This window comes from Alligator mississippiensis, chromosome 5 (assembly GCF_030867095.1).
Source record: "Alligator mississippiensis isolate rAllMis1 chromosome 5, rAllMis1, whole genome shotgun sequence".
Taxonomy (NCBI): domain Eukaryota; kingdom Metazoa; phylum Chordata; order Crocodylia; family Alligatoridae; genus Alligator; species Alligator mississippiensis.
The window spans coordinates 93,766,206-93,793,240 of NC_081828.1; the positions used below are offsets into that span (position 1 = coordinate 93,766,206).

The 27,035-nt window shown below is 44.9% G+C and overlaps 1 protein-coding gene across 1 annotated transcript in view; it reads right to left on the reverse strand.

The window, feature by feature from the left end:
* ABCA13 (ATP binding cassette subfamily A member 13) overlaps positions 1–27,035 on the reverse strand; it is a 370,934-nt gene that overhangs the window by 78,922 nt on the left and 264,977 nt on the right. The window contains 3 exon segments of the mRNA XM_059729347.1: positions 7,547–7,662; positions 13,656–13,833; positions 15,695–15,749. Coding sequence (XP_059585330.1) covers positions 7,547–7,662; positions 13,656–13,833; positions 15,695–15,749 — 349 coding nt within the window.

Genomic DNA, 27,035 nt, shown 5'->3' on the forward strand with positions numbered 1-27,035 from the left:
AGTACAATTAATTATATATAGCAGACAATAATGGCTGGTACAGTGGTTACCGTTAAAAAACAACAGTAACATGAAGTTACTGAAGAAACTACCAAAAGTATGGCAGCTATATTTTCTATGTAAATAATTAAATGAGTACAGAAACCATAGACAAGAGAGATCATGGGCCCAATTAGGGCTTCTGTTACCCATATAGGGTAAAAAGTTATCCTTTTATGTCCAAGAGTGAGATGGCTCCACCAAACATTGCCCCCAAATGCAGCCCAAAGCACTTAGCCATAGCCAAGTATGGCTGTCCTACAGAGAACAGCTTATTGAATAGAAAATGCAAGCTTCTTTGTAATTAAAAATGGGAGGACTATATGCAAAATACAAGCGGCAGAGCCATTAAGCACATTCTAATGACTTAAAAATAAATAAATAAATAAATATGGTAATAAATAAATATGGCAGTTCCATCAGCTATTACAAAATCAGTTTGACCTGAGCATTTTTAGGCAAATACTCCAGATATACTTATTTTGCCTTGAAATCTATTTTTCTTTCCCACCCTGTGCCATCAGTCTATGAATATATAATGGTCTCTATGATAATGGTCCTATCTAGTCTTAAACACTACATTATTTCACACTTTTCAGTCAATTTATATCTGAAGATCTCCACATACTCAACAGAACCTGCCAAACTCACTGAATCATAGGGGTGGTTTGTTCTTGGTACACAAACAGAGAAAAGAAGCGATTTTTTTCAAAAACTCAAAAGAAGTTTGGGGCTGAATGAAGATAGCAACTTACATTCCTTGGCACTCAATTCTCTTTCCCTTTTTCCTTCCCCCTTTCTGCAGTTCCTTTAACTGGAGCTGGAAAATCACTAGTGACTAGTCCAAGGCTTGCTCCAAGTTTCAACAATGTAACTACAGTATAAAACACTCGGTTCAGCAGGATGAAATAATTAAATGGAATTCACCTCGATTTAAACGTGAGCAGAATTAAACCCAAGTGGGCTACGTGTGCTAAGCACCAAGAAAGTTCACACCAGCCAGCCCCAGATTCTATTTTATCTACTTGCAACTATTAGATTTTATTTTGTTTGAACTAATGATAGATCAGCCTAGATAGAAGTACGTGAGAGACAATGTTGTAAAAACAGTCCTTCCAGCAAGCAGAGAATAAAGACAGCTGAGTCCTGAGCCTGAGAAGCTTTCAAAATATTGGTAACTTTGCTTGAATGAAATACAATGAGAAGTTTTTAAAACATCATGTAGTTAAACTTCTTTCATACAATCTTTATTTTAGGCTGGGCAAAACTCACAAATTGCAATTTTTCTGAAAAAGAGAGGGGAAAATGTGCTATGTGGAATATGGATACAGAGAAGTTATGTAAGGTCCTGTATATTGTGTAGTGTAGGAAAAACCTGTGTAGGAGGATTGGGGATGGAGGGGATTGGGAAGAAGGCTCTCTATAAATAAATCAGTTTGTATACTACAGAGTTTCACAGAGGCAGGTTCAACTTCTGAATACTTGATTGTGACTGTACCTGTAAGAGTTCCTGAAAGTAGGACTTTTTCCCTTGTCTCTGAAATCTACAAGTTACCTCCTTGGCTAGGGACAGACATTCAAAAAGCCAGAGCCTGAATTAGTTCAACCTGCCTAGGCTAAACCAGTTTGTAACAGGACAAATATTCTCCCTGAACTAAGGCAATGCAGGCACATGCCTGAAGTTGCTTAGGCCAGAAGCAGGGGTGTGCTAGAGTGGGCCCTCAGCTGCAGGGTAGCTGTGCTGGTGGGGAAGTGGCCAGTCCAGGCTGATCTGGCCAGAGAGGGGTTTAATTCTTCCCTCTCTATCCCACCAGCAGGGACCCAAGCAGGGTCTGCCGAGCACTCCCCCCTCACTGCTGCAGCAGCAGGGCACCATGGACCCTGAGGCAGACGGGGGCAGGGAGGAGAGTTAGTCTCCCTGCTACCCCCACTGGCAGCCAGGTCTGCCCACCATTGCCACCACGCTCCCTGCCTCAGAATAGGCCCCGTGCTGTTCCCTCCACTGGACAATGGAGGGAGGAGGAATAACCCATGTCCCTGCCCCTCAATCCAAAGGGACCCTGCTGGCCAGCGTCTGGCTGTACCCCAACCCCAACGCTGCAGTGGGAGGAGGCAGGGCCCTCGTTGGGTGCAGTAGTCCCAGCGGGGGCACTGCACTGAGGGGCTGGCAGAGCTGCGGTGGGCTGCATGCAGCAGCACTGGGGTCTGAAGCGGGCGAAAGCCCTGCAAGCCCCCCACAGCACTGCCATGCTCTGCAGCAGCTCTGCCAGCCCCATAGAGCGGCCCCTGCCAGAAAGGAGCTCATGTTTCAGGAAGCCATGACAGGCTGCTGTCCATCATGGTCACTTATCACTTGCCACTGCAGCTGCCAGGCAGGGGCAGGGCTGCTCAGTCTGTGCTTTGACCCCCCTCCAAGCCTGAGGGGGATTATTCAGCTGCTGGCCCCAAGCAAAGGCCAAGTAGTGGCTGCAGCCAGGCCAGGTAGACCCCGCTGCAGTGCCAGTGGCTGAATAAGATCCCTCCTTCTGGGAGGAAGCTTGCCCCAAGCACAGAGAGGCCACTGGCACCACAGCGGGGTCTGCCAAGTACAGCTGCCACCACTTTGTGGTTGGGGCCAGCGGCTGAATAAGCCCCATCCTGCCAGGAGGGGGCTCGCTCCAAACACAGAGTAGTGGTGGCTGGGCCGGGCTGGGCTGGGCAGACCCCACTGCAGTGCCATGTGCTCAGCCACTGTCACCACAGCAGGGTCTGCCCAGCCCAGCCACCACTACAGAAGCCCATCATGGCTTCCCACAGTGCTAGCCCCTTCACAGCAGGGGCTGCTCTGCGGGGCCAGCAGAGCTGCTGCAGAGTACAGCAGTGCTCTGGGGGTCTTGAAGGGCTCTGGCCCATCCCAGACCCCTGTGCTGCCACGCACAGCCCATTGCAGCTCTGCTGGCCCCACAGTGCAGCGCCCCCACCAGGAAGGGTCTTATACTCCCCCACATTATGACAGGGGCTGCTGCCCCAAAGGGCCCCATCCCCTCTTGCTGCAGCAGCAGGAAGGGGGCATGGCCAGGCAGGGTCCCTGGGGAGGGACAGTGAGAGCGCTGGCAAGGGCAGGCAGACCCAACTGCCCGTGGGGGTAGAGGGGAGACTAACTGTCCTCCCTGCCCCACTCTGCCTCAGAGGCCATGGTGCCCTTCTGCTGCAGCAGTGAGGGGGAGTGCCTGGCAGACCCTGCTTGGGTCCCTGCCAGTGGGATAGAAAGGGGGGAACTAAACTCTGCCCTGGCCAAACCCCCACCCCTGCCTGTCCTTGCTCTGGCTGGGAAGCAGAGACGTGGGGACAGCCTGGCTGGGCTGGAGCAGAGAGCCCAGCCACAAGAGCATGCTGGAGTGCTAGGGTCTCTGGTTTAATTTAAACCAGCAAGGGCCTGGGACAGACATTGCATAAACTGGTTTGAGCCAAATCAGTTACTATATTCAATCAGGGTTATGTCAAACCGGTTTCAGCCATTTTGAAACTGGTTTATGTGCACTGAATATCTCTTCTGTTACAGGTTTAAACTAGTTTCTGATCACTTAAATTGGTTTATGTGTAATGTCCTTTACTTTAACTGGAGTTGGACGAAGCTCATGAAATTCTAGAGGGAATATCCTTAAAGGTTAGAACTTTATTATAAGTCAGATGTAGGCCTGCTTTCATAGACATTCAACCTTTTCTGTTAGCAATTCTACACTGTGAAATGACCTCAACCAAATCTTGCAAAAGGGGGCTCATTTTGGTTAAAGCTCATTTTGGACCTCAACCTCTGGCCTGTGGCCCAGATCCAGCCTTCACAGAAGTGTCTTCTGTGGTGGGCCAGTAGGGGGGGCTTAGCACAGGAGCATTTCTTACCTTAAAGCAAATAGTAGCATTGTAGCCTTTGATCATGCATCTGAGTTACTGCAAGCTACATATCTAGTTACATCTCAAGTAGCTTACTCACAAGTATCATCCAGAGGCAGGTGGAGATTCCCTCTGGAGCCAAGCAGATCATAGAACATGAGTTTCAAGAGAAAGAGTGAGTTTCAGATGATCCCGCTTCTCTGAGAGTTCTCATCATGGCTGCTGCTCCACCTCCTGGGCAGTCCTTAACTTATATAGACTTTATGACCTCATTTACTTGATCCAATGAAGGACAGTAGCTGTTGGCTGCCAGCCAACCAATTTGAAATACATCACTGGTTGCCGGGTAGACTGGCAGGGTCTCTAGCCCCCACCCAGGTGTGTGAGACCAGTCACATAGGCAGAGGAAGCAGGTTTCCCCCTCCCTCAGGAATGTATCCATCTCAGGTTGCAACTCATGGTTACCTGAAGCTGATGGGACCAGGCATGTCTGCTCTCTGCAGTGACCATGGTCACTGAGTTCTCCTATTGGTCAGCCACCTGATAGCAGAGTTTGGGGAGAAACAGAGATGGCATTCTGCCACATCATCCAGCCAACAGGGCTCCCCAGTGGTCTGGAAATTTGGCAGCAGGAAAGCAGTTCAGCCTCAATTGCTATTTCCCTATTGCTAAACTTCCAGACCTGTGAGGAGCCCTGCAGACCAGGTAACGTGATCCTGTTCACCAAATGCTGGCATGTGATCAGGCTGGCACTGTGTTGCTCTGTGGCTGGATCCAAGCACACAGGATTCAGGCTGCTGCAGAGCCAGATCCAGCATGCAGCTATATCTGGGGTGCAGAGTAGGAATGGAACACAGCCAGATCTGGCATGCTGAGATCACACCCAAGTCTCATGCAAGATTCAACCCACAGACCAACTGCCTACCACTTGCCTGGCCCATGAGGCTGGAAGTTTTGACACTACTGGGTTAAAGTAACAAAATCTGTCAACTCTTTTAGGTCACAGAAAATATACAGTGGGCAAGTTTTGAAGTCAATTGAACTGAATGGAAAATATATTATTGGCTTCAGGAGACACTTCAAATCAGGTTCCTTACTGGTTTAAAGTGCGTTTGGCAGAAGGAGACAAGTTAGGATTTGTATAGTAGTCTATTCTCCTATTTTCATCGACAGCAGGATTCAAAAAGGATTTAATTTGTATTGAATAATAAGAACACATAGATTTAATAGTACACAGTGCAAGGTCATGCCATAGGGACTAATCTTAAGATTTTTTTCTTTAAGGCTCATTAGTTGGAAGCAACAGAGGAAGTAAAATCATGGGATCATTAGCTAATCATAGGTAGCCTACCACTGGATACAGCAAAGGAAAAGACAAATGCACTCTTAGGATGTATTGAGTAACATGCTTCCAACTCAGATAGAAGTGTATTGCTGCCATCTGTCAAGAAGACTAGGTCCTTGGGCCTATGCTGTTCAATATCTTCATCAGCGACTTGGACGAGGGGGTGAATAGCACCTTGTTTATATTTGCAGATGTCACCAAGATGTGGGGGGAGGTGGGCATGCTACAGGGGAGGGACAAGCTGCAATCAGATCAGGACAGGTTACAGAGGTGGGAGGATGAGAATAGGATGGGTTTCAACACTGATAAGTGCAAGGTACTGCACCTGGGAAGGAAGAACCAGCAGCACACCTACAGGCTGGGGAACTCCCCTCTCACCAGCACAGAGGCAGAAAAGGATCTTGGAGTCATTATTGACTCAAAGATGAACATGGGCCGCCAATATGGGGATGCAGTCAGAAAGGCTAGCCACACCTCGTCAAACATCCACAGATGCATCACGGGCAGGTCCGAGGAGGTGATCCTCCCCCTCTATGCGACCTTGGTCAGGCCCCAGTTGGAGTACTGCGTCCAGTTCTGGGTGCTGCACTTCTGGAGGGATGCGGACAACATCGAGAGGGTCCAAAGGAGGGCCACTTGCATGATGAGGGGGCAGCAGGGCAGGTCCTATGCGGATAGGCTACGGGATCTGAACCTGTTCAGCCTTCACAAGAGGAGGCTGAGAGGGGATCTGGTGACCATCAATAAACTGGCCAGGGGAGACCAGCAGGCAATGGGAGAGTCCCTGTTCCCCTGAGCAATACCAGGAGTAACAAGGAACAAAGGCTATAAGCTGACAGACAGCAGATTCAGACTGGATATCAGGAGGCACTACTTCACAGTCAGGGCAGCTAGGATCTGGAACCAACTTCCAAGGGAAGTGGTCCTCGCTCTTACCCTGGGGGTCTTTAAGAGAAGGCTAGATAGACACCTTGCTGGGACTGTCTGACCCCAGCATTCTTTCCTGCCATGGCAGGGGGTCGGACTTGATGAGGTCCCTTCCGACCTTACTAACTATGAAACTATGAAGCTGGTGAGACTTTGTCTGGAATATTGTGCACAATAATGGTCATCCATTTTTGAAAAAAGGTAAACTCAAACTGCAGCACATGCAGAGAAGGGCAGAAAGGTAATTAGGGTAATAGAAACCTTATCTTATGAGAAGAGACTAAAACAGCTCAGTAAGGCAAAACTGAGAGGAGATGCATTTGCACTCTATTAATAAATTGTAGAAGCCATTGGGGAATATGGATAGAGAAATACAATTTAAGCTCAGGGACAATTCTGACATAACAATAAATGGGAATATGGCATGAATAAATTCAGAGCGAGGAACTGACAGGAGATCTCTGACTCCCCAAAGAGTGAGATTATGAAAGAGCCTCCCAAGAGGCTCTCCCAGGCAGGGCATACAACCCAAGTGGTGACAAGATGGAGCCCGACATCTTTTATGAAAGGAATTATAGATGGATTCCTGCAATAAGATAAATATTTAGAAACCATATCTATCCTCATATATAAAGCTATATCTAGGGAATGGAGGAAGCCTTCTCTTCGGGCAGATTCTTTCATAATTGTTCATCTTGGACATTCATCTCAATTATCTGGAACTAGTCACTGCTGGAGACAGTGGGAACAAAAAGACCACTGCTTAGAACCAATGTGGAGGGTCCTACATCACAAGGGACATAGCTTCCACATCCATCAATACTTTGTGCTTATTGGCAGCAATTTCACCTGTAAAAGTCGGCTTGGGAGAAATGAGGTCAGGTGGGCTTAGAAAAGCACTTTGCTTCCGCACAAGATCCATTGGAGGGATATTTTTAGCCAATCTAGTGCTCAAACTTGCCCATGTTACTCACTGGACATTAATACCACAGCAAGTGGATGCAATTTAAAACACAATTTCATCTTCTAGTGATAATCTGTACATTAGGCCACTGCAATACTGACCTGATAATACTACTATTTTTGGCACCTAGATGAGCCCTTTAATGAGAACAACAAACAATTCATTTCTTGAAATATTTCAAGCACAGATCTCATTTTGAGGGAGTAAATCTCTCCCACACACTTTCCCCATGAAGTATTCAGCTTCAGTCTGCAGTTTGTTCTCTCAGTAGCTTTAGCTGAATCATAATTGTCTGCAAAGAGACAAAACCATGTACCCAGCAGCAGGTGCAAACCAAGCCTAAAGATTTCTGTTTGTTTCTTACAAGCCATAATTCTGGAGCAGCATTTCCAATCACATACCCAAAGAGTATCAGCAGGAGAGCAGTGGCTGCCAAGTTCTGTCGAAAAGTGAAGGCGGATAGCTGGAAGGCAGTAATAACACCAATGCACAGGATAACTGGAAACAAGTAAAACAGCTAGAAAAAAGAAAAACAGGGGTAGTGCAGGTGAGCATCTCCTATTGGTCTTAACCAATTAACACAGAAGTGCCTGTACAATTGGTAGCAACTCTATGCTCCCTAGATAATTATATTGCCTATCAGAAATGTGCCAGCAGTAGAGATATAGGCTCAGTGGTGGTTCTCCCCTGGGGTAGCTGGGGCACTGCCCTACTCAAAAACCGTGAGGAAACAGAATCCAAGTACCACATATTACCTTTATCTTAATCCTATCTGCCATTCCCATGTCACTATAACAGGCTAGCTGTTCCAGATAATAAGCCCTTGTGGGACTCTTGATCCAATGCACCAAGCTATATCATACTTGCACCAGTATGGGGTGCACATGGAGCAGGACAGGGTTTCACTGAACACTCCTGGAGTCACAGCAAAACAGTGAGACAGCCTGAAAAGCAACTCTAACAAATGGGAATGTGTTCAGTTAGAATGTTTCCCCTCACCTTTCAGTTGGAGCAGACTCTTGCATTTACACACAGCAGTAATGGTTTTACTAGACAACAAGGAACATAAACCTCCCCTGGACACACATTCCTGGTGACCATTAACAAGACAGCTAGCTTGAGGAATGGGTGAGGCACAGCAGCATAGGACTGAAAAACAGCACACCTGGATCCTGCTCTGACAGTTTGGCCACTGATGTGATGTGTGAACCTCAAGGAAGTCCCTTATCTTCTCTGCTTCCATTGCCACAATTCCATTGTTGTTTTTTCTTCAACCCAATGGACCTCTATTTCTCATAATGGGTTGTACAGAACAAGGCACCCTGAGACCAAGAGGAGCCACCATAATACAAATAATTATTAATATTAATAGTTTATTCAAATGCCAAGGGGCTGGTAAAGGGATCCTATGAACTATATCATACTTACTGCAGAGTACTAGCTCCCAGATATTTAGCAACACAAGTATTGCTACCTTCTAGGACAGGGGTAGGCAATGTTTTTTGGCCAGAGTGCCAATAAAACCACAATATGTCTACCTTGGAAGGTACCAGAGTGCCGGCATACCAGAAAAACAAAATGAGGGCGGGGGGGAAGACATGGCAGGATGCACTGCATATTAGTATATTTAATAATCCTAAATGTTGCCTTTCTTGTTGTGTATTCCTTTTTGTTGAGTACATTGCAATGAGAGAGAGAAAAAAAAAGAGACAAATAAGAGAAAGAGGAGACAGAGACAGAGACAGGATTGCAGAGAGAGAACCAGACACACACACACGCACACAAAGAACCACATGCACAAACACAGAGAACCAGAACACACCTGGAACAGACACATGCATACACACATTCAGAACCAGACACGTGTGCACACAGAACCAGACAGGCAGACAAACACACAGAACCAGACAGGCAGACAAACACACAGAACCAGATGCGCGGGTGCATGGAGCCGGGCTCCTGGGCCACTGGACAAAGTCCAACCCAACAATGCCCTGGTCCTGCCAGATTCCCTGTGCTTCCCCAGGAAGCCAGTCCCCAGGCTGCAGCATAGCTGGCCGAGGCCACTGCCTGTAGCCTGCCCATCAGCCCAACCACCCACCCACCCCACACAGCTAAGCCCGCAAAAGGTGTGGTGCTCCTGGCAAGGGGCAGTGCCAGCCTCACCCTGGTGTGGGGCTGGGCTGGGGCTGGGCTCAGAGCAGGTGGGAGTCAGGTGGGCTCAGCTGTAAGCCCTGCTGCAAGCAGCCTGGGCTCTGTGGTTGGCAGCAGCTACTAGAGCCTGGGCTGGCTGCAGGTGGGAGGCTGCAAACAGCTGCTTGGGACTCTGGCATCAGCTCCATACTGGTGGATGAGTGCGCACCTCGGAGTGGACGGTGGGGATAGGGCCTGAGGCAGCAGTTCTCCCACTGTCCGCTTTGATGTGTATGTGCAATCACCGCCAGCATGGAGCTGATGCCAGGGCTGTGGAGCCTGGCACAGCTGTTTGCAGCATGCCCACAGCAGCTGCCCAGAGCCCAGGCTGGCTACAAACAGCTGCACTGGGCTCCAGAGCCCAGTCATCAGCTCTGTGCCGGGAGCAGGGGGGAAGACCAGGGTTGCACTGCCTCAGGCCCCTCCCCCACTGCCCGCTCTGAAGCGTGCGTGCACCCACCAGTATGGAACTAACGCCGGAGGCCGGAGCAGATGTTTGCAGCCTCCTGGTTGCAACTGGCCCAGGGTCTGGGTAGCTGCTGCCAACTACGGAGCCCAGTCTGCTTGCAGCAGGGATTGCAGATGCTCAGCTGCCTGCTAGGAGCAGCCTAGGCTTCATGGCTGGGAGCAGCTGCCTAGAACCCAGACTGGCAGTGGTGTGCCGAGCAAAATGGCCTCACATGCCACACTCGACACAGGGGTTGCTGACCCCTGTTTTAGGATTTCAGAGAAGGTCAATGAAGTTGAGGACCAAGGGATGTAATAGGGATCCCTAACCCCTTGAGTAGAGAGAGTATATTCCTACAGATAGCAGTCTGTGGGGTGCAGGCTGCACAGAGGCTGGTTGCAAGGTGGTAAGCCTGCTAATACTGAACCTCTGTGCCCTGTTAAACAAGGCCTGCAGACAGGTGACTAAGGCAGGGGTGGGCAGTTATTTTGGCTGGAGGGCCACTTTAGCAAATTTGAGAGCTGTTATAGGCTGGGGGGAGGCGGCAATTGATCCTATCCAGCCCCAGGGTCAACCTCCCTGCACCCACTACCAGGGGCACCAGACAGAGAGGTGGACAGGGTCTCCATGAAGACCAGCCAGGACCTCTAAGGTCAGGGTGCGCTTGACCAAGCAGACAGGATGGGGATGCAAGTGGGCAGAGAGAGGTGTCCTGGAGCAGGACAGGCAGGCAGGGGCCAGGGATAGAATCATGGGGAAGTAACAGCACAGGACCATGGCCCAAGGCAGAGCCGTGATCCACGATCCACTTCCTACATGGCAGGGACATGAGAAGAGCAGGTTGCAATGCTGCTCCAGGCCCCAGCCTTGTGCTGTCAGTATCCCATGACCCCAACACTGGCCCCTGCCCACCTGTCACACTCCTGGACACTGCTTCGAGTGCACCCTGCCCAGCCTCCATGGAGATGCTGCCTGCCCTCCCGCCCATTCCATCCAGTGCCCTGGTGATGTGTGCAGGGCAGATGAGCCAGGGTGCTTCGGCAGCAGAGCCAGGTCTTGCAGTGGCAGAGATGCTAGCAGTGCTGAGAAGTGAAGTCCAGTTGCTGTGCCACTCCCACCCCACCACATGCCAGAGGGCAGCAGGACCAGGCACACCTGCCAGGCTGCCCCCCATGCTTGGGCCAGGCAGGGCCAAGGGACCCACTGCAGGCTGTATAGAATCCCTTGGTAGGCCAGATCCAGCCTGAGGGCCGTATTTTGCCCACCCCTGCTATAAGGGGATAGAGCCTAGGGTTTTATAAGCCTAGCTTCCGGCTGGAAGCCTCAGACTGGCTCATGCTAAACTCAGGGAAAGATCTCCACAGGACTAGAGAGAAACCAGAAGGAAGATAATTTGTTTATGTTTAAATAAGATCACATAATTCAGTTATCCAGATACAATGGCTGACCATACTTAGGGACCACTGAGCAAGTAAGAGCAGACTGGATACGCTGCTGTTTGGATATGAGCTAAGAAGGTGAATTCTATTCCTCTACCCACACCAATGTTTTTAAACAAAACCCAGTTTCTCAGGTTTTGCAAAGGGAGACATGCATTTTCAAACATAGTGATCATCTGACGGGATGTGATGGATTAAATCCTGCCTTTCAGAAGTTACTTCCTACTGGACAATTACATCTTTTCAATTGTAAGGAACAGAATAGGAACAGTTAGAAAGCAGGTAATAATTACCTTGATATTTTCAAAGGAAAGAAAGATTTTCATGTGTTTCTGTGTACTAACTGAATGAGAAGATTAGATCTAGGAGAGTGAATTTGTGCTGATGACAATCTAAGCCACCTGCAGAAGCACTAAAATCCCTGGTGGAACTCATTCTCTGTTTGCAAGATGGACAACTTGCTTATAGGGCTATTTTTGGTGTAAGGACCCCGAACTGCATGCGAGTCCAAACATACTGCTATTTACTCTAGAGACCATCAGAAATGGATAGTGCAGTTCACAAGTCAACAAAAAACACAATCCTTCCCATATAGAGGATGATCACACAGTATTAATGTGGGAATGTTAAAGTGGATAACTCAGGGAAACTCAGTCACAGAACAAATGCCTTATTATTAGCATGCATCAGTGCTAATGAATGTTGCACTAAACAATTTAACTGACAAAATTTCCCTTTGTTTAGAAATGTATTTTATTGTGGACGTGACTTCTTCTTCAGAATCATACACAATCAGGGTTAGAAGGGACCTCAGGTCATCTAGTCCAGCCTCCTGCTTGAAGCTGGACCAGCCCCAACTAGATCATCCCAGCCAAAGCTTTGTCTAGCTGGGTTTTCAAAACCTCCAAGGACAGAACTTCCACCACCTCTCTGGGCACCCTGTGGCAGTGTTTTATTACCCTCCTAGTGAGAAAATTCTTCCTAGTATCTAACCTAAACTTCCCTTGCTGCAACTCGAGACAATTGCTCCTTGTTCTGTCATCTGCCACCACTGAGAACAGTCCAGCTCCATCCTCTTTTGAACCCCACTTCAGGTAGTTGAAGGATGCTATTAAGTTCCCTCTTAGTCTCCTCTTCTCTAGACTAAACAAGCCCAATTCCCTCAGCCTCTTCTCATAAGACATGTTCCACAACTCCTTCACCATTTTTGTCACCCTCCACTGGACTCTCTCCAATTCGCACACATCCTTTCTGTACTAGGGGGCCCAAACCTGAACACAGTATCCAGATGTGGCCTCACCAGTGCCTAATAGAAGGGAATAATCACTTCCCTTGACCTACTGGCAACACACCTACCAATGCAGCCCAGTATGCCATTAGCCTTTTTGGCAACAAGGGCACACTGCTGTCTCATATTCACCTTATTGTCCACTGTAACCCCCAGGTCCTTTTCTGCAGATCTGCTGCCCAGGCAGGCAGCACCCAGCCTGTACTGGTGCATGGGATCGTTCCATCCTAAGTGAAGGACTTTGCACTTGTCCTTGTTGAACTTCATGAGATCCCTTTTGGCCCAGTCCTTCAATTTGTCTAGGTCACTCTGAATCCTACCCCTACCCTCCAGTACATCTACTACTTCCCCTACCTTGGTGTCATTTGCAAACTTGATGACGGTGCACTCTATGCCATCTTCCAGGTTGTTGCTGAAGACACTGAACAAAACTGGCCCCAGGACCAACCCCTGGGGCACTCCACTTGATACTGGTTGCCAACCACACACTGAGCCATTGATTACTACTCTCTAAGCCTGATGCCTCAGCCAGTTTTCTATCCACCTTACAGTCCATTCATCCAGCCCATACTTCCTTAGCTTGCCTGCAAGAATGTTGTGGAAGACCATATTAAAACCCTTGATAAAAATCAAGATACACCACATCCACCAGTCTCCTCACATTCACAGAGCCAGTCACTTCATCATAGAAGGGAAGCAGGTTGGTCAGGCATGACTTGCCCCTGGTGAATCCATGCTGACTGTTCCTAATCACCTTTTTCTCTTCCAAGTGCTTAGAAATGAATTCTTTGAGGACCTGTTCCATAATTTTTCCAGGGACTGAGGTGAGACTGACTGGTCTGTAGTTTCCTAGATCCTCCTCCTTCCCTTTCTTAAATATGGGCACTATGTTTACCCTTTTCCATTCATTTCGGACCTCTCCTGATCACCATGAGTTTTCAAAGATGATGACCAAAGGTTCTGCAATCACATCAGTCAACTCCCTCAGCACCCTCAGGTGCATCCCATCTGGCCCCATGGACACAACCAGCTTTTCTAAGTAGTCTCTAGCCTGTTCTTTTAGTTTGAGTTCACTAAAGCAACCCATTCAGAATGACATATACAGTTTTAAAAAGACACATGCTGCTATACATAGAACCTACCATATCATAAAGGAAGTTACCAAGCCAGTAGGTCTTGTAGCCAAGCCCAGTGGGGTGCTGCAGCCGCTTTGCACCAGACTCACAATCTTTCACAATGGAGCTTCCAATGGATGACGCAAGGAGAGAAAATCCCAACATGATACACAGTGCTACTCCACATTGACGAATATTCTCCATTCTGGGGTTCAAAAGAAAAAGGTATCATAACAATACATGTCACCAAAAATTTTCCAAGCCAAACTCCTTATCAAACCAATTGCGAAACAATTTGATAAATGTATTTACATTATTAGATATAGATATAAAAAGAGAACATCTCCATGTATTTTAACCTCAATCCTACCTAGAGTCTTGCTACATGGTCCTTTTAGGCAGCTTCTGGAGCTCTTAACTCCTGGACTGTCCACACATTAATACCTGAAACTAGTTTTAAGCACACTTTAGGCAACAAAGTTATACTACTTGAAGGCGGGTTCATCTCTGATCCATGTTACCCAACTCGTGTTCCATTAATGCAGGGGTGGGCAAAATGTGGCCTGCCAGGCCATTCTATCTGGCCCATGGGGCCTCTAAAAAAAATTAGAAAATTAATATTTATCTGCTCCTGGCTGCCTGTCATGCAGCCCTCGATGGCTTGCCAAAACTTAGTAAGTGGCCCTCTGCCCAAAATAATTGCCCACCTCTGCATTAATAGGTGACTCATCTGTAGGGATTAGCCACACAAGTTGCAGCAGTCCTCCAGCATCCCAAAATACAGTGTCCCCTCTCCCACCCTCCTGTTCTGGACAAATTTTCCACCCCTTGAACTCTACTGTCCAGGGGGAGGTTCTGACACCAAGCCAACTCCCCCTCCTGCCCCCTGGGGTGTCACCTTCCCACCCCCAGGGGTGCAACCCTGTGCAAACAGCCTGCAGAGCACATGCCAGCTATCTAGGTTGCATGGCACAGACAGATCCAGGAGTGGGGTCTAGGGGAGCATGGGAGACAAACAAGGTGAGGGCCCAGCTTGGGTTTCCATGAGCTGGGGCTTCCTCCAAAGCACCAGTAGCTCCTCAAAAGCACCATCCTTCACCTTTCCCACTTCCCAGCCATCCCAGGAAGCATGACCAGCCCCCTCTACAACTCAATCCCACATTATTAAAACATGAGACCTTCTTTAATTTACACCCTTTTATTTTTTTTAATTCTTTTTTTCCCCCACTTCTCTTTAATTTTATTTATCAGGGGCTGACTTCCTTCATTTCATCACCCTTCTCCCAACCACACTTCCTTTCCACCTCCCATTTCATTACCCACCCCCATTCCATTAACTCTCTCTTTCCCCAGCCCATCTTTCACCTTCTACCCCCTACCCTGCCCTCACCTAGACACCAGGGATAGAAAAATGCCCTGTCTCACCATCCCTGTAGTGGCAACTTACAGCTGTAGCTCCAAGTCAGGCCCCTGCTCACCAGCCCTCAAACGGCAATTCACAGATGAGCAGGTAAGGGACAGTCAGAGAAGGTTTTTATCCTTAAGGTGCAACTGCTCCAAACTCAAGCCAGCATTAACACCAATCAACATGTGAGCAGCAAAAAGTGCAACATGTAATAAGGTCCCTACATATATCAGCTAATCAAAGAATAGAAAGAAGACAATGTGATTTATTTAACTAGAGAACAAAGCATGCATTTCAAAGTTTGAATATTGAGTATTCACACTGAAGCCTTTTCAAGAATGCCCCTCTCACAGAGGATGTGCAAAGTTTTCAAAGAGAAACTCAGTGAGCATTTCAAATAATTAATCCATCTGAGATTTTTGTGACAGTCTTGCAAACACTTTGTGAACAGAAATCCAATTAAGTATAATGGCAAGTTATTCATTATTTTTCCTCTCCAACTAACTTTATTCAACAAAATACATATGTTAGTAGTATGCCTGGCTAAATGATTGATTGGAAGTGACTTGTGTGTAACCAAAATAAGGCATTTGCTACATGCAACATATAGTAGTTATTATCTAAGTGGGTTTTCTTCAGTATTAATTAAACATTTGCTCACATTTTGTCCTCATCCAGCAAGGCTCCTCCATATGGATGACTATATAGTGTGATTCCTGTGAAGGGAAAAAGAAAGCTCCATGTCATCTTAACAAACTCTAAAATTAACAGACTTTAACATTTTTATTAAATAGCTCACTGCCTTGGACAGGAAAGCTGGACATTCATGAAGTGGCATCAGAGCACCATTACAATTTTCAAGCACAATGAAAGGAAGCTCTGAATGAAATCAGGTTCAGAGTAGAGAGGTGGCAGAGTTTATAATATGCATTAAATAAATAAAGTACAACAGCAACTGAGAGGAACAGGGAACAACATGAGACAAAACAAAGGGGGACCTGAGAAAGATAGCCTTGGCTAGAACAGCCTTGCTTTTGTAGATATTATTCAATACCTCATTGCACCTTTCACATAGTGGATTGATGCACCATAGCTACAGACAGTTGCCTCCAGAGAGCTGTCTGCGCTTTAGTCAATGGGAAATGAAGGCACTCAGGACTCCCTGGAATCAGCACTCAGCTGTAAACTGGCCCTTTGATCTCTCAATTCCAATTCCACAAGGGTTATACTTTTGCAGACATGTTGCACATACTCCTAATAGAGGAGAGTGGGAGTTGATTTCTCTCTGCGGGCCCTGACTAGAAAGGCATTTGGGACTTAAAGTAGAGATAAGAAAATCAAATTACAGATCAATAGACACTTCGCTAAAGTTATGTCTGACAGAGAATATATACTAGGATCATATATTAGCCTTCAGCTGGTTAGGTTTCTTGTGTTTTGCGTTGTTTTATTTTTTTGTTGTCTTTAAACCACCTATTTTTCACCTTGAATATTTATGGTAAAGCACGAAGTCATTCTTCACAACCAGAAAACTCTCATTTAGCTTTTTTGCTTAGTAGAAAAATTCACTGAAGAGAGAGAACAATCTCATCTGAAGTAAATTTACATTTTTGATTGGGACCATAATTTTAGCACTTCTACTACAAAACCAAACAAAAATAAAAGCTTTGTTTTCCAGCAGAAAGTGAGCTTTTGACTAGTGCCCACCAAATGAGAAAGTTTCGCAAAAATATTAACTTCTACATACATAGTGGGTGCACCTACATGTTTAATTAGTGAGGCACGATAAGCTCCAGCACAGTTTCCACCAGAGTTAATGGTTCCCAGGTGCAGCATCTGCATATGTGCCCAGGACTACAGCAGTTTGAGCTGAGGTGCCACAGCAGGCTTGGGTGGGGTCAGCCCTGGGTTCCAAGTCATGGCATCAGATTGCAGAGGGGCTGGCTGGGGCACAAGAGTGCCTGAAGAGTGGAGCTGTGTGGCTAGGTAGCAGGCAGGAGTCTGGCCCCCTGCTGCCGGGGCTGACCAGGTGCAATTTACACCCAAGTCAGCATTTACACGTGCAATTAGGTTCAGTTATTTTCACTACCGTAAGATTGTACTGTCCCCAACAAAAATTAGTTTGCTATGGTCTAATAGGATCACATGTGCAGACCGTGATGTTTTACATCACAACAAATTAGTCTAATGTGCAGTTAAGTGCACATGTAGATGTACTCACAGAAACTAAGTTTCACACTCCCTGATGGAACATATCTTAGGAATGGCCCTAAAGGAAAAAAAGTTTTGCTTGCAAATTGAATATTATGAGATTTGCCAGATTCATATTTTTGCTTTACATTTATTTCAGGATAAAATTGCTTCTTGAGATTAGGCACATAACACATTAATACCAATATAATCTGTCTTTATACTAATATAAATGTAGAGTGGGCACGTGATATATGGTCCTACAATGGCATACATCACTTCAGTCAAGGCTAAAATTACTCCTTATGAAGGCAGTGGTAACTTCTTACCAGTATATGTTACAACAATAACTGAAAATCAGTCACATATGCCGCTGCTCAAATCCATTTAATCTAGGGCAACCATTTGGTCAGTGCAAATAGTCTATTACTAAGTCCCCTGCTACCTAAAAACTGGGTGCTGTAATAGTGCCTGCTACAGTTAGCTGCCTACAGACAGCTGGTTGCCTGCCCACTCTTACGCTGGTGTAATTTATATTCGCATACAAACCTATGTAAATTACACTGATGTAGACATATTGTGCATCTGCAACCACTGTTTTGCATTGCAATACTCTGATTTCTGAATGACTTAATTCAAGACCAAAAGAAATTTGATTACTGCTGAAGAATTCAAATATACGTAATAATGAGATAAAATAGCATTATTAAATAATGACTGGATTTCGTTTTGTGGGTTTTTTTCTATTTGCTGTGAGAACCATGACTTGGAATGTTCCATACATGACACCAAGTTGGTGAGAGTTAGACACTCAGGAGGTTGGGCTAGGAACCAGAATGACCTGGATAAACTGGAGAAATGATCAAAAACTCAATCAGAAGCAATTCAACAAGGACAATGTTGGGGTGGGATAAATGCATGTACAAATACAGACTGGAGAACGACTGGATAGGTTATAGTACTGGACAGAAGGACTTGGGGGTTACAATGGACCGCAAGCTAAATATTAGCCAGGATTGTGCTCTGTTTGCAAAAAAGGGCCAAAAGTATACTGGGTTGTATTAACAGCAGTGTCTCTTATAAGCTAAGGAAAGTGATTCTTTCACTCTACTCAAGATTACTGAGGCCTCACCTGGTCTGTGTTGTAACAGGGTGGGCTGTCCTATTAAGACAGGGCAACCAGCCCTACTGAGTAGCTGCAGCTGGGGAGGTTGCTGATCATGGAGTGGCTCAAAGGAAGCTTAAAACTGCCAGAGAAAACAGCAGCAGGAGAGCAAACTGTGAAAGAACACCTGTGACCCCAAGACTGGCAGTGATCTGAACCACTGACTACACAGAGAGGCCAGACTGTTATGCAAAGGTCAAAGGCACAGAAGACCCCTTCCCAGAGAAGCCCAGAGGTGAAGCTACCCATTTACATGCATCCAGTGCATTCAAGAAAGGTGTGGACAGAGGGCAGAGTCCAGCAGAGAGTGACAAAAATTATTATAGACTTGGGAAGCAAGATTTATGAGGATAGGCTGAAAGAACTAGAGTTATTTAGTTTGGAAAAAAGAAGACTGAAGGGATATTTGAGGATCCTGAGCACAGCATCCTTGGAGGCTCCTAAAGAAGCTGTGGAATCTCCATCCCTGGACATTTTCAAGAGCAGGTTAGACAGACACTTGTCTGGGATGGTCTAGTCAGGAATGACCCTGCCTTGAGCACAGGTTTGAACCAGATGACCTCATGTGGCCCCTTCCAGCTCTAATTTCCTGTGTTCCTTTCTTTATGACATATCTCCTTAACTATGACTTGGAAGGCTATTTGGAGGAATGCCAAGATGAACTGGATGAAAACTTAGAGTCAGATATACTTCTTTTCCATGTCTCTCATCCATCTGCCAATATTTGCCATTGGCCCATCCTCCCAACCCTGCTCTACTCCATTAACAACAATGGAAAGGATAAATTGCCATGAGGACCAGGAAAAGTCTCAGTCTCAGACCACATGCTCTCCCCTGCCAAGTGCCTTTGCACTAAAGCAGGGGTCAGCAACCTTTTACCTGTACAAGCCGCCCATGTGACCTAGCCCAAAGCTTCCATCCCCTAAAACATCCAACTGCCTGTGCTTACCCTCAACACTGTTCCACTTCCCTTTTACAGTGAGGGTAAGCACAGACACAGCAGAGCAGCAGGCTCTGTGCCACTGATCCCCTGTATCATATCAGACACTCTCAGGCCAGACTAGATCCAGATGGCCCATAGGTTCCTCACCCCTGTGACCACAGCATTTCTTGGCATGTGGCCTGTTATGCACTGCCTTAGACTGTACTCACTCCTGCATCACGTGGCCTTGCCTGTCTCTCAGTATGAGACCAAGAGTGAAAACTAGAGTGAAGAGACCCGGAAAAATAGAATAAAAATGGGGGAGGAGAGGGGATCACTGGATGGAAGATGATAGGCTAGGTTTCAACCAGTATGTCCTAAGCATCTCCTTCTCTTTCTGCCTATAGGCTGTCTCTTGTCCTCTGCTGATCTCCCCGTGACTATTCAGGATTAGCCAGCCATAAGGTACTCAAACCACTCAGACTTCACCAGGGTTGTACAGATTAGCATGGAACATATCAGCTGTTCTGCACTTAGATTGGTTGAGAACTGTTTTGTATATCATTAGAAGGGTTGTTTCCTGTAAGAGATAAAATAGGAATCTGTCTCTCGTGATTTATATAGGCTGCTATAAGAATCAAAATACTTGATATTTCCCAGTGTTTAAAAACATCCATGGATTTTCCATGGCTTTATGGTATGGGTTTTTGTGTTTTCTTGTTTGTTATGTCTTGTTCCCCCTTCCCTCCTCTTGTCCCCTCCTCGATGGAGGGGATTTCTAGCTGATGTACCAAAATAGTATGATTTCAAACAACTCCCATCAGTGATTTGAAACCATAAGATTTTATATTTTTAAAACTAGTTGATCTGCATGGCTGAGTAAATTGTTAGCACATCATCCAGCCCTGTATTGGCTCCTAAGCCCAGCAAAATTATTGATAACTAATATGATTATTATAAACTTCATTACACTTCTGTGTTGAGAGTTTGCTACAGTCTGAGGTTTCAGTGGTAGGCAAAAATATTAAGCTCAATGTAAAAAATGATGATAAGAAACAAGGCAGTAGGCCTATAATCTCAGACATATTTCTGATCTCACTGTGTGGTGGTGAAGAATAAAAGCCATACACAAACTAGAGACTGACATAGCTAGTCAAGTCATTGGCTGCCTGGTGAAGGCAGCTTTAAAAAAAAAGTATTTTGTGCTTCTCTAGCAGTAGAAGCAACCATATTAAATGTTAGAATGTGACTTTCTTTGTTTTAACAAGGAGAGAAATGTTCTTTTCACAGCCCAAACTTTGTTTGAACCTAACAGGGTCCTAGTTATATGCTGCATGACAATGGGTTAGGGTCGAAAAGCATCCTCAAGGCAAACCTAATCATAGTTCTGAGGACAGGTGCAATCACCCCAAATTTGTATCCACATTTGCATTATTTTCCTGTCCTCCAAATGTCATTCATGCATCAAGAAAATAAAAGTTAATATAGTCATCTCAGGGTTAAAAAATGAACAACAGAAGATTAAACCAAACACAGAGCCAGGGTGGTTCTGATATTTCCAAATATGAATAAACACTATACAAACCTGCACAGAGGTGGTTAATAAAACAGGAGAGTCAAAAAAAAAAAATCTTTAATTCATCACCAACAGACATGTGTGCTGTTTTAAAGAAGGATTTTGAGTCATTTGCTAAGAAGGACTGTGTAAAAATTCTTCTTTAAGCTTTTTTCCCTACCCATCATTTTCTCACACTTACATTATTAACAATAGCTGCTATTTATTCTGAAGGAGAAACATACTTATCTAAAATACCCTTATTTTAGTAATGGTTGTATATTCTCAGGGCTTTCTATTTAAATGAGTGAAGGGGGCAGAAGAAAGCAAGCTTAATCCCCAGAAAAATTTCAGGCTTGCATGTGGCTGAATATATATTTTCCAGTTTTCCAAGTATTTTGATGTATGGAAAAAGGGACTGACCAGTAGGGTGTCAGCAGCAAGCAAAAAATGCAGGAATAAAGTGAGAATGGCCTAAGGCTTAGTTGAGTTAGACCTGGAAGTAAACAGAACGTGGGACAAACACATCATGATTTTATCCAAGGAACACTATCATACCTTTCTATGTCAAGATAAAGGCAATACAGTGGATTTCATACATGTACATATCAGCAAAACTTTTGATACTGTGTCTCATTGGAAATTACTGACCAGACTGGAGACAACTGGTGTCATGGTAGATAAGGAGATGATGCAAAGGGAGGCTATTGAAGTTTAGGTTGAAAGGCAAGTTATCCCTTCAAGGATTGTTCTTGGGACCTATCCTGTTTACTTAGTAATCTTGGTACTGGAGTTAGAAGTAACCCCATGAAACTGCAGATGATACTAAACTGTGGTGGAGAACATGGCCAACATAGAAAAGGATGAAAATATTATACAGAAAGATTTAGATAATCCTAAGGAATGGCACATGGACATGGAATTAAATTTCACTATATGAAGTATAAAATCATGGCCTTAAGGACCAATAACAAGGACTTCAGCTGTAAGATGAAGGCATATAGCTTGAAGACATATGGATCTGGGTGTAATCTTTTTATAGAAGTCACCAGTGTGACATGACTGTGATAAAGATTAATGCATTCCTTGTACGTCTTAGGCATTCATAAGACCCAATCTAGAATACTGTGTGCTTTTCTGATCACCAGTGTTCAGAAACAATGAACCTAAACCGAAACAGGTACAAAGATAGGCCACTACAATGATTAAAGAATGGAGACTTTTTAATGAAAACACTAAAAGAGCTTGGCACATTCAGTTTTTTTAAATAGAGATTGAGAGGAAACATGCTTACTCTTTACAAGATCATTCAGGGATGAATATTAGGAAGGAAGATCTTTGTAGACTAAAAAACCCAATATTGGTACACAATCAAATAGCTATACACTGGTTATGAAAAAATGTTGACTGGAAACTACAAGATTTCTATCTAGCAGAGAAGGGAAGTTTTGCAATGTTCTTTGGGGCTTTTGCCTGTAAGAGCCCAGAAAGATTTCTTTTTTTTTTTTCTCTCCTTATGAACATTTCTAGGTTTCTTCATCTTTCTCTAAGCACTGGACAATAGCCACAGTGACAAAGGTACACCAGTGTTGCTGTCAGTACTTAGAAAATGCAGAGGTTCCTGTGGGAGGGTCTTGATCTTTAGGATCAGAATTATTTTTTTCCCAAGTCATACTGGCATGGACTTAAGCATTTAGTATCTCACTATGGTCGAAGACAGGTCCTCTTCCTAGGATCCTCTAATCACACACACGATTTTTTTTCCTAGAAAAATCATGGAGCAAGTCCTCAAGGAATCCATTTCTAAGCACTTGGAGGAGAAGAAGGTGATTAGGAGCAATCAGCATAGATTCACCAAAGGCAAGTCATGCCTGACCAACCTGATTACCTTCTATTATGAAATGACTGGCTCTGTGGATGCAGGGAGCAGTGGTTGGGATATAACTTGACCTAAGCAAAGCTTTTGATATGATCTCCTACCTTCTCGCAAGCTAACTAAAGAAGTATGGGTTGGATGAATGGATTGTAAGGTGGATAGAAAATTGGCTGTATCCTTGGGCTGAAAGGATAGTAATCAATGGCTTAAAGTCTAGTTGGCAGCTGGTACAAGTAGAGTGCCCCAGAGGTCAGTCTTGAGGCCGGTTTTGTTCAATGTCTTCATCAATGATATGGAAGATAGAATGGAATGCACCCTCAAGAAGTTTGTGGATGACACCAAGTTGGGGGGGGGGGTAGTATTTATACTGGATTCAGGGAGGAATAGACCAATTAGAGGGTTGGATCAAAAGAAATCTCATGAAAGTCAATAAGGACCAGTGCAAAGTCCTTCACTTAAGGCGGAACAATCCCAAACACCAGTACAAGCTAGGGACTGATTAACTAAGCAGCAGCTCTGCAGAAAAGGACCTGGGGAATACAGTGAACAATAAGTTGAACATGAGCCAACAGTGTGCTTGTGTTGCAAAGAAGGCTAACAGGATACTGGCCTGCATTAGTAGGAGTGTTGCAGTAGATCGAGGGGAGTGATTATTGCCTTATATTCAGCTCTGGTGAGGCCAGATCTGGAGTACCAGTATGTCCAGTTTTGGGCCTCCCACTTGATGACTGAAATTCCAGCTGAGGCTGGGCCTACTCACAAAAGATAAAATACAAAATATTCATGACAATTATGTAGTGCAAAAGTATGCAAATTTGCACCTGGACCTTCTGAAAAGAAATGAGTCATCACTTCCAGCTTATCTTACTATATTTATGATGAATTTAAGAGGCTTATATGTGTCTGGAATGTAACTGTGTGAAATGTCTATCCTTTATTAATTGATGTAGTAAATACTTCTTTGCAATCATGTTTATGTATAGGAAGAGACATTCTCCATATGGGCTTTGATAGGTGTCTCTTCCTAATCTACTTGTTTGCCTCAGTGGTTCCCGTGATCTTCCAAGGAAAACGCCTCAAAAACATTCTGTTTTTTTTGGTTGTTAATCAGTCTCTTGATATGCTCCAACTTAATAGAAATTGATAATCTGTTGTTACTGAGGAAGGTAATTCAATCAAAATTGGGACTTTCTGATAACCAATAATGAACAGTTTAACAGGATTTTCCTGTTAATTACTTCTTGGGACTCTTCTCTTGATTTACACAACCACAAGAATGCTTTGAAGATGCTGAACTAAAGGGTATAAAAGAGGAACAAGGCAGCTAACAGGGTGTGCTTAAAGAATGAGAAATGATTCTGACAAGAACTGCTACTGCACCCAGCTGATCTTCTCGTGAATGGATCCATGCCTCGAGAAGCTGACAAGACTGAGATTGCCTCTTTGCCTGTATTGGTGCAATACTATCACTTTTAAGGCTAAATATACTGGACTTTGCTTTGCTTTAGGCTCATTTAACAGTGAATAGTTGTACTAAATAAAGCCTTTCTGTCATTTATTGAATGTGTTGTCATGTCAATCCTTTATGCACTAATCCTGAATCCCATTTTATGACTAAACACCACTACAGAAGTATGTGGCCAAATTGGAGAGTCCAGCAGAGGGCAATAAAAATGGTTAGGGGGCTGGGGAATGTGACTTATAAGGAGAGGCTGAGGAAACTGGGCTTATTTAGTCTGGGGAAGAGAAGACTGATGGGGATTTAATTGTAGCCTTCAACCACATGAAGGGTGGTTCTAAAGAGGATGGAGCTAAATTGTTCTCAGTGGTGGCAGAGACAGAACAAGGAGCAATGGTCTCAAGTTGCAGCAAGGGAAGTTTAAGTTAGATATTAGACAAAAACTCTCTCACCAGGAGGGTAGTAAAGCACTGAAGCAGACTACTCAGAAAGGCTTTGGAAACTCCATCCATTCTGCACTCCTGGCAGATGTTCAATAAAAGGTGCTATAGGGTCTGATGTGTGATCCCAACAATCATGCTTCCATAGTAGGAGTAATGATTGAAGGATCAGAAATCAGATCCCCATCCCACCATATTGCCAGTGCATAGGGAGCCTGGATCAGCTGACTGCTGCAAGATCCCAGCCCATTTGCACTAGCAAGTAGGAAGGTCAATCAACTGATCCCTGCTCCCATCCTTGGGAGCATATCAAAATCAAGGGCTCTAATGTGACCCTGAGGCTGGGACCGCTGATCAACTGACTGCTGCGCCCAACCTCAGGGGCATATCAGAGCCTTTGACTCTGATACACCTCCAAAGCCTGGAGCCCCAATCAGCTGCTTTTCCCAGCCTCTGGGACACTGAAGACTCAAGGGCCTCATTGCACCCCAGAGGCTGGGAACTGTGATCAGCTGCCTGACTACATGTTCAATTTAAGGCATGATGGGAACCAGCCACAAAGTTATTACACAAAACATGTGTAATAACTTTGTGACTTATTCCTTTTTTATCGCGCTATTAATTTCATTAACATCTGGCCAGATTACTACTTAAGATGTGTACAGAGAGCCCAGGTTGAACACATCTTAAGTGTAATGTCTGTCAGGGGGCTCAGATATAGATAAAGCCAGATCCTCGGAGAATATATATTTGAATAGCTATACCAGGTAAAAACCTGGCCAAGAGTTCACACAGAGGAAAATGATCTGTGCTAATGACAATCTTAGAACCATAGGAAATGAGTGAAACATGAAAAATAGTCCTGGAAATTAAATGACATCAAAACATTTTCCTGCAGAAAGCAACACTTCTTCTGATATATTCTCAACAGCCCAAATATAAACACTGTCCTAAAATCATAATGGCCTTAATTTATTATGTATATCAACAAACCCAAGAGGAAACACTAATAGAAGTTATAATTTTTAAGTTACAACTCAACAAAAATTAAGACTGGCTAAGTTAGGTCAGGTATGAGAACATTTTCTAGCATATAATCAGATCACAGAATAAACACCGGTCAAGGAAAATGAGACCACTACCAGAAAAGAAAACTTTAAAAAAAAAATGTAATTTGCACTGGGCACAAACTCCCCCATGGTGCAAGATATGACATCTTATGAAAAAACAAATTCAACCCCATCAATAATTTTATTTTAAGACTGAAAATAAAATACACATCGCACATTGAAACAGACGGTCACCAAATACAATGCCTTCTTAGAAATAGAGCTTTCAAGGTAACTGCCTTATATTTCTAAAGTACCCATCTGCAGAGTGCAGATGAAATACAAAAACAGAAATTTTAAAAAATTAATACAAACAATTGGAGTAGGATTTCTTTAGTTTGTTGTTAATTGTCCTTATGTAGTCTCTGCCATTGTTATGTTCACTCCAGTGATGTTAGCCTCTCCCTAAAGCATTCAATTCACATACTTGCAAGTAAAAATGCCGTTTATAAAATTCCATTAGAAACAAATGCATAAACCACATTGGAAACAAAGGGCCAGAGCCCAGTGGTCTCTCCCTCCCAAAGGAGTGCCCACCTCACCCCTCTACAGTCAGGCTCCCTCTTGCACACTTTACTCCTGGTCCCATGACCCTTGCATTCCTTTGGGTTCAGTGGCCCAGCTTTACCATGAAGGATGGAGGATGTCCGCAGCCTAGCATCCCCCTCCTAGCTGAGTGGGGCTTAGAACCTAGGTTACTCAGCAACTGCCCTAACCGCCAGGCTACTGGGCAAAAGGTGGGTGCTCTTCTATCTTACACTGGGCCTACACTTTGCCCTACATCACCATAGTGATGCACCACATCACCATACAATGCACTATGGTGGCAGCAATCACATGAGTCTACATGTGATTGGCAGCTAATGACTGGTGGCATGGTCCCCATTTTAATGCATTGCTATGGTGAAGTAGCAGCAAAAACTAACCATGTGCCACGCACATGGCGCAGTATGGGCAGTTACTGTGCCAAGCTTTAGTACTTCCTTTAGTACTCCTAAAGGAAGTACTAAAACACGGTGCTGAACAACATCGCCATAAGGGTGACGTGTAGATGCACTCATTGAAGTCAAAGCTGCCATCTGACAGTTAGACAGCACAAGTTCAGGTCGATGTTTCCCATGTCAGCAAGCTGCATCTCAACATGACAAGTTTATGAGGCTGTGGACTGAGAGAATAGGAGAGCTACGAATAGAGTACAGGGTGGAATAGGATCAGCCATGAGGGGTACACCAGGCTGATCATTTAGAGAACAAGAAAGCTATACTTCTCCCTGGGCGGATTAAGAT